Source organism: Pituophis catenifer, unplaced genomic scaffold (genome assembly GCF_029215685.1).
Source record: "Pituophis catenifer annectens isolate HBS135680 unplaced genomic scaffold, rPitCat1.0.hap2 SCAF_2, whole genome shotgun sequence".
NCBI classification, from domain to species: domain Eukaryota; kingdom Metazoa; phylum Chordata; class Lepidosauria; order Squamata; family Colubridae; genus Pituophis; species Pituophis catenifer.
The window spans coordinates 17,466,337-17,475,112 of record NW_027256882.1 but is presented as its reverse complement, the minus strand read 5'-3'; the positions used below and the strand labels follow the sequence as shown (position 1 = coordinate 17,475,112).

General features: G+C 39.1%; 1 protein-coding gene across 1 annotated transcript; it reads right to left on the bottom strand.

Annotated features, from left to right (window-relative positions):
* Positions 1-296: 296 nt before the first annotated feature.
* LOC139309928 (vomeronasal type-2 receptor 26-like) lies at positions 297-8,564 on the bottom strand. The gene is made up of 5 exons (XM_070934110.1): positions 8,467-8,564; positions 6,903-7,194; positions 2,785-2,997; positions 2,070-2,196; positions 297-1,201 (listed from the first exon to the last, which is right to left on the bottom strand). Exons 1-5 carry the CDS (start codon positions 8,562-8,564, stop codon positions 297-299), a joined length of 1,635 nt encoding a protein of 544 aa, XP_070790211.1.
* Positions 8,565-8,776: the final 212 nt, after the last annotated feature.

Sequence of the window (8,776 nt, the reverse complement as noted above, 5' to 3'; positions counted from 1 at the left end):
GGCTAGAATTGTATTTGCAAAAAACTGGAAAGCACATAAAATCCTGTTGGAAGGATAGTCTTATTTCTGAGCTTGTTCATTCCTGGATGTATGACAAATTCTATTACTAATTGGTTTATTTTACTAATTGATGATTATGTTGGAATTTAATGTCATTAACATTATACTCTGTATATGTTTATTTCCTTCAGTTTTAAATAGCCTTAATTGTCCCATTGATTCAAAGGAAGAATACAAAACACCAATAACTGCAATGAAAAAATTAAATGTGATAAGCCTAAGAAACAATTTCACTGTCATTTCTCTACTTTTATCATGAGATGTTCCTTAGTGTTTAGATCTGGCCTCAGGATAATAATGTAGCACTTTGGGAAGAAGATGCAGCCCAGCAGTCCAACACTGGAGGCCAAGATGGAGAAGACCTGAACAATCACCATGGACTTTCCTTTGGTGCTCAGGTAGGTGGGCAAGAAGGAGATCCAAACACTGCAGAAGACCAGCATGCTGAAGGTGATCAGCTTGGCTTCATTGAAGGCCCCAGGGAGATTCCTGGCCAGGAAAGCTACAGTGAAGCAAATGGCAGCAAGGAAACACATATAGCCAAGGACAACATAAAACATGGTGACAGAGCCTTCATTGCATTGAAGGATGATCGCTCCATGCTGGGAGTGGAGGTCAGAGTCAGGGAATGGGGGAGAAATTCCCAGCCATAAGGCACAGATGAAAATTTGGCCAGCAGAACCAGAAAGGATGATGGAATTGGCCAAGCTCTTCCCCAACCATCTTCTCACTTTGTTCCCTGGTTTTGAGGCTAAGAAGGCCAGCACCACCGTGATAGTTTTGGCCAGCACAGATGACACAGCTATTGAGAAGACAATGCTGAACACTGTTTGTCGGAGAAGACAGGTGGCTTTCCTTGGTCGTCCAATGAAGAAAAAGGAGGACAAGAAGCAAAGCAAGAGGGAGACCAGGAGAATGTAGGAGAGGTCCCGGTTGTTGGCTTTGACAATGGGAGTTTCTAGGTATTTAAGGAATATGATTAAAATGAATCCTGTGAATAGGAACAAGAGTAGGGCAATGGACACCAGGATGATGCCCAGATGTTCTTCATAGGAGAGGAAGGTTATTCTTTTTGGGATACATTGGACTCTGCTCTCGGTGGGATATTGATCATCTGGGCACTTGGTGCATTTTTCAGTATCTGAGAAAACAGAAAGTAATATTTCTTTTCTTTTCACCTTTCAAGAAAGATCTTCTTTGGATGTCAGATGATACTGACCAACCATGGCAGGTGCCAATAATGAAAAACCCAAAGGGGCAGGTTGACAATACTAACTGTGACTGTGGGATCATCCCACAAACTTTATATCATGTTAGGATGGAATGCCCCCTCAGAAGGTTCTCTGGATCTCTGCTTGAAATACATCATCTCAAGGGCATTGCTGCCCAATGGCTAAATGGTCCAGATATCCAGCAATAGGTTTAGCCACTCTAGTAACTCTTCATACATAATTTAATTTTATTCATAATTGTACCCTTCATTCCTATTATGCATTTTTAAAATAATTTACTTCTCTGGTGTTTTATAGTTTGATGCACATTTTATATGCTCTTTCTGCTAACTTTATGTATTAATGCTGTATTCTGCTACACCGTATGAAATAAATACAATTGCTTAGTTGGTTCTCTTTTTTCCCTGATTTCTCTTTAGATTGGTTTCCTTTTAATACCAATTTGGAAATATAGCTTTCCTATTAGAACCACAACTATATCCCTTTTTTGTTGCTATTGTAACTATTTGTATTTCATTATTTAGAGGACATCTCCATACTGGCAAAAAAATAGAAATTTCCTCTGGTGCACATTGTCTTGTATGATCCACCATGGTCTTCTATCTCTTCCTGCCTCATCCCTCAAAATCTTTTTATTATTCCTCCCATTAGGGAAGAAATAGGGCACCTTGAAAATTGAGAACCACAAAATTGTTAACCTTAGATGTCTCTTTTAAAATGCACATTGATCAAAATGCTCTGGATGAATCTAGTCGCCTTTTCTTTGGTGTCACTCACCTTTCTGAGTGGAGATGGTCCCTTCTGGACAAGGAACACAGTCATAGCAGCAAACTGGCTCTCCTTTTCGAGCTTGCTTGAAAAATCCAGGATGACAATTTTCCACACATTTGGACTGAGGCAGAGACTAAGAAGAAAAACAAGGAATGACAAATGAAATATGTTAGGACACAAAATAGCCATACATCCTAAAGAATTATCACCTAGCATCCCACATAGGACATGGCTGAATCAATTTGAAACAATGTTCTATATTACAGCATCTGAAGGATACCTTGCCAATTGTACTGAAGCGTCCCAAGCCATTTAAGAAAACTATAAGGGTTCTATTCCAGTAGTGGAATTCAATTTTTTTTACTAACGGTTCTGTGGGTGTTACTTGGTGGATGTGGTGTGACTTGGTGAGCGTGGCTTGGTGGGCATGGCAGGGGTGGGTACTGCAAAATCTCCATTCCCACCCCACTCCAGGTGAAGGATACTGCAAAATCTCCATTCCCACCTCACTCTGGGGCCAGCCAGAGGTGGTATTTGCCGGTTCTCCGAACTACTCAAAATTTCTGCTACTGGTTCTTCAGAACCTGTCAGAATCTGCTGAATTTAGCCCCTGTTCTATTCCCCACATTCAATTCTCACTGTATTGATGAATAGGCTTAGCCACTTGAAAAGTGTCTCAAGGCATTGAAAAACAGAGAAAAGTCACCAATGTTTCACACACCTTATTGAGCAACTTTAGCTGTGAAAGAGCATCTTGATTGATAATAAGTCTCTGTCTTTCAAAACTCCCCAGTTGCTTTCTAATGGAATCCTCCTTGGAGAGAACTATCAAGCTTATGATGTTCAGATCTGCTGCCACATCACCATTTTCGTCCAAGTACAGTTTCATGTGGGAAAGATTGCAAAACTCATTCTTCTTCAGAAATGGATGGAACTAGAAGAGAAATATCCAGGAATGTTAAAAGCAGAAACGTTGGTTTTTCCATCCCACATTATCTTTTTTTTCAGATTTGAGTCTTTCTGCTACTTTCTGTCTCACTTGCAAATATCCTGACTTGGGAGAACAAGTGTTATCACTGTCCTCAAAAGGGAAAAAAGAAAGGTTCAGCAAAAAAAAAAAAAAAAAAGTGCTCCGAGCCCACTGTAACAACATTGCTAAAAAGGCACTAAGAGTTGTTAACCGAATCTTGCATAGCTTCTTTTCTGGTAATGTTGTACTATTAATTTTAAGGGACTTTTAATATTTGTATTATCTGTATTTTATCTTGGCTGTTCACCACCCTGAGTCCTTCGGGAGTAGGGCGGTATAGAAATTTGATAAATAAATAAATAAATAAATAAATAAATAAATAAATAAATAAATAAATAAATAAATAAATAAATTTGTGGATGATACTGGCAGGAATAGCTAACACCTTAGGAGAGAGGCTCAAGATCCAGTTGGATCTTGACAGACTTGAACACTGGGGTCTATCTAACAAAATGAAACTCAGTGTAGAGAAAAGTAAAGTCTTAGGCAATAAAAACCAAAAGAAGACATAGACTGGGTGAAACCAGGCTTAGTGGGTGCGCCTAGATACACCCACATTACACCAATTCTCCGTAAGCTGCACTGGCTCCCTATTGGTCTCCGGGTGCAATTCAAGGTGTTGGTCATTACCTTTAAAGCCCTATATAGCTCAGGGTCAGGCTATCTTAGAGACCGCCTTCTACCACATAGCTCCCAGTGACAGGAAAGATCCCACAGAGTTGGTCTCCTCCGGGTCCCGTCAGTTAAACAATGTCAGCTGGTGGGCCCATGGGGAGGGCCTTCTCTGTGGCTGCCCCGGATCTCTGGAACCAATTACCTCCTGAGGTCCAGACCCACCCTATTGGCCTTCCGCAAAGCGGTGAAGACCTGGCTCTTCCGGCAGGCCTGGGGCCATTGATCTTGTTATAATGATCTTGCGAGACCTGGCCATGAATTGGAGTGTATGTATTTTAACGTTTTTAAAGTTTTAATGTTTTAATGTTTTTCTTTTAACTTTTTTTATGGGATTGTTCACATTGTTTTATTCTTTGTTGTAAGCCACCCAGAGTCCCTTGGGAGTTGGGCGGCATAGAAATGCGACAAAATAAATAAATAAATAAATAAATAAATAAATAAATAAATAAATAAATGCAGCAATGGTGAGAGGGATCTTGGAGTCTTAGTGGACAACTAGTTAAATATGAGCGAGCAGTATGCGGCGGCAGCCAAAAAAGCCAATGTAATCCTAAATTGCATTAACAGAGAGATACAATCATGATCAAGTATTAATACCACTCTATAAAGCCTTAGTAAGACCACACCTAGAATACTGTATCCAGTTTTGGTCACCACTCTATAAAAAAGATGTTGAGACTCTAGAAAAAGTGCAGAGAAGAGCAACTAAGATGAATTGGAGACTGGAGGCTAAAACATATGAAGAACGGTGGCATGGCTAGTCTAGTGAAGGACCAGTGGTGACATGATATCAGTCTTCCAATATTTGAGGGATTACCACAGAAAGGAAGGGATCAAACTATTTTCCAGGGCACCCAAAGGGCAGACAAGGAATAATGGATGGAAACTGATCAAGGAGAGAGTCAACCTGGAAATAAGGACAATTTTTTTGACAATGAGAACAATCAACCAATGGAACAGCTTGCCTTCAGAAGTTGTGGGAGCTTCATTACTGGAAGCTTTCAAGAAGATATTGAACTGCCATTTGTCAGAAATGGTGTAGGTTCTCCTGCTTGGGCAAGGGATTTGAATAGATGACCTACAAGGTTCCTTCCAACTCTCTTAATCTGTTATAATATGAGCCAACAATGTGTGGCAGCACATCAATAAAAAATGAGATTCTAGGCTGCATTAATAGAGGGATCAAATCAAGATCACATGAACTTCTAGTAAAGATCTTATTAAAGGCTTTGGAAATACGTTACACAGACGTTTGCTGTTATTCTAGAGTGTTGGACATGGAAATTGAGCTCAGTCACAAGAGGGGAGATTCTGGTTGAATGAGATGAAAACCATCATAAACGGAAGAACAATTTTAGAGCTGATCCAGTGAACAAGAGAAGTTCAGTTACCCTTTCACTGATTGTTTTAATGCAAAGACCCAGCAGCCATCACTTATAGAAACTTTAACTGTGATTCTTGCAGACAGGAGGGGTTATGCTAGAAAGTCTCAGGGTCTCCTTTAAATCTATGAAATATATTCATACAGATAGGAGTTTATTTAAAATGCAACATATTTTATAAAATTAACACTGTTTAAGATCAAAATATATATATCATGGTACCCGCTCTTTCGAAAATTATCCACAAGTGATTAGATGGACCAAACCTGTTGGCCTTTTGAAGCACAAAAAGGTTGAGATAGTTTCCTTTTCCCCTTTGTATTTCTTATCCAAAGAAAGTAACTTTGATGGATCTTAGTCAGGACCCCATACCTGCCATGGCTGCAGCCTTTGAGTACCCAGTCTCTCTTCTCCCTCTTTTCTTCTCCTTTTGGATATGGAGGAATAGGCAGCACTCAAGGTATGGGCCAGAGTATTCATCAAAGAGTAAATATGGTAGTTATATTGATTCCAGATCCTATTACTTTCCACTTTGGTCTTCAGTGGAGATTTCTGAGTGCATCTTCTCCGGCCTTTGACAGAAATGATGTCTTCTGAAAAAGAACAGAGAAAAGATTGATCTCCAAACTGTGGTTGCACAGAGAGATCTGGTTCGAAGGAACTGTCCTTTGGCCTTTTTCTCCATTGTAAGCCATAGGTCCAAACACTATGGACATATTTCAGAAATGTGTGTCTTTTTATTTGCCTTTCCCCAAGGCCTGCAATTATCCAGACTTTCCCTTTAATGGGTTCTGGCAAACTTTTAAGTGTTGAATGGAAAAGATGAATTCTGTCCCAAACAGAAAAATATTCTACGATGTGAACAAAGACATTGACTTGTCTCCACTTGGAAATGGCAACCCTGAGGGGAGCTGTATGTTCAGCTGGTGAAATTTGTTCTGATATAACAGCACAAATTCCATTCCTGACCAGCATAAGACTCAATGTCCTCATGGAATTCTCTCCCTTCTCTGTGTCTGAAGCAAAGAGACCAATCAAGGTCCATCTGAAATGGAGGAGCAGTTGGACAATTCCTGGGTAGTGGAACCCTTCTTTGGGGAGCATCCGATAAAAAAATGAAAATTGACTTTTATCACTCAGAGCCTCTGAAACAATATTATAACTGATCTGAAAAAGCAATGAACAATGCCGTCATTCTTTCAATAAATCCAACTTTTTTCTCATAAAGGTATTAGAATATTGTATTCCTGATTAGCTATTATTACAGACAGAATATTAGCAAGACCAGATAAAAAATACAAGAAAAGAAAGGAAGTAATAAAAAAAAATAAGAATAAAGAATGCAAATGATATTTCTTGCTCACTCCCTGTTTTTCTGAAATCAGACCCACATTTGCAGATTCAACTGAATTGTTTTGTTCAAATAAAGAGCTCTATTTTATGTAAGATTTTTAAATTCTGTCCACAAAGGTTATATGTTGTTTTAATATAAAGATTTTGACCTTCTCCTTACTTTCACAGGTGTGCAGTAGAAACCCCCAAAGAAATGGGGATGGTGTCATGAGATGATAGGGCTGCTTTGCTGCTTTTCCCCTCCCCAGTATCAATCCCATCCATCACTAGACAATATACCTACACTGGCCACAGAGGAAAGCAACTCTTGAATGCCCTAGAATGGATATGGTTGAATTTATTGCTTACCCATCCTACCGATTCACTCTTTTTACTAGATAGAAAGGCACACACACAAACCTGTGGGACTTTGTAGGTGTCTGCTAATGTTGACATCTGGATGGAGATGTCCCTGTCAGCTGCATCAATAAGAGCCAAAAGGTGGTGCTTCCTTCCAGAGCTGTAGTTGGGAACATTGGCTTCTCCAGTGGAGAGCATGTCCAGCAAGGCATCTGAAGTGCCAATTGTGTTCAGATAGTTGTCATGGATGTTGTAGCCAAGTGTGAGATTTTGCAGGAGCTGGGAATTCTTATTGACCACTTGAATAGCGAAAATAAAGCGTAGGATTTTAGACCGATCAGAAGATATGCTACTGTAAAAGAATGTTCATTTTTATCATCACCATTACCATCATCATTAATAGCAAAATATATTTTATATTTTTGATATACTTTTGCTTGACTAACTAAAATAAAGCATAGCATTTTTCAATGAGCATTAGATAAACTCTTGTAAAAATGAACAAATTGCTGTAAATATGATCATGTCATTATCATCAACAGAACCAACAACATACTTCTTTTCAATCTAAACCACTTTGTCTTTTCAAGCCAACAGAGCCTTAAGCCATTACTGACTCCAAACCCAGTGACAAATGATACTCACCCATCTCCATTCAATTTTAATGAACATTGGGAAGATGGAATTGATACAGTCCTCCACATGGGACAAGAATTGCAAATACACTATTCTTTGGGGCAGTACTAATATTCATCTGTCCAATAATCAGGATTCAAAATAATTGAATAATTACAGTAGAACCACCATAAAAGAAAGAGGATGTTTCAAAAGTAACCCAGAAACCAATTCTAAAAATAAGTTATCCTGTATTTCTATAAGGATCTGGAAGTAAATATCAATGAGTAGTTGTATTTGAAATGAGCTGGGCAGGGGAAAACTACAAGAATCACTAATTTGAACAAAAGTCAGTATTCAAGTCATGAATTCAAGATTGAACAGGCAGAGGAAAATAATCTGGATTTATTTCATATTCTTTTTCTGTTCCATCTTTGGATTTGAATCTGTTCCTCAAAATAAGACAAAGAAAGCATGGAAATCTAAATGATTTAGGAAATTAGACAGGAGAGGTGCTGCCATATCCATCTGGAATAAGTGGAATAAGGAGAAAAAAAAATGAGGTGTTAGAATTATAAATGGAGGGAATGCAACTCCATTATCCTGAATGACTTACGAGTTAGACTGACTAGAAGGAGCTGCATTGAAAGGGAACATTAGAGGAGATATTTTTGTTCCAGTGGTGATAACAGCAATGAGATGGTCTCCTGGTCTGTAATAGCTCCATGGTTTTTCTCCATCCTGGTGTTCCAGAGTCAGTGGACATTTCATTCTAAGCTTCCCAGAGATTGGCTGGGGCAGCAGTAGCATCAGAAGCAGAAGTAGGAGGTTCATAATTCATGGGGCTGAATCAATTCCCTTCCTGTTTCTAAACAAGAACAAAAAGAGTTGAAGAATTAACAGCCCTGAAGAATTAAGAGACAAACCAGGCTTCACCTGGAAAGGAGAGAAAAGTACATTTAACAGCATAGCCCCTGCCTGTCCTAAAATTCACATTACACAGTGTCACCTAATGCATTTATCCTTTTCTGATGCAGGATACCCTCCACAGTGCTTCAGTCTGATGATTACATCAAAGGCAGTCACTAGAGAAGTAGAAGGAGACATCTCAAAGAGCAGGATGGTGATAATTACAGTGAGAAACAACTTTTCCCCTGTGGACCCTGAACTTATTCCTGATATACAGCATGTTAGTGAAAAATTACAGATACAGTATACCCCTGAGGGCAGAGTTCTGTGGTAATTATGATCTGTCCTGTCAGGATATGTCTAAAAAATGACTCTTTTCTCCAGAGACTGCTGAGTAAGATCACCCAGAA

Excerpts from the sequence above, each read along its gene's own strand:
- LOC139309928 (XM_070934110.1), bottom strand. The coding sequence starts at position 8,564 with ATGTCTCCTTCTACTTCTCTAGTGACTGCCTTTGATGTAATCATCAGA. Across the intron at positions 7,195-8,466 it reads GAAAAGGATAAATGCATTAG|TAGCATATCTTCTGATCGGT; the intron begins GTGACACTGTGT and ends ATTCTTTTACAG. Across the intron at positions 1,202-2,069 it reads GACCATCTCCACTCAGAAAG|ATACTGAAAAATGCACCAAG; the intron begins GTGAGTGACACC and ends CTGTTTTCTCAG.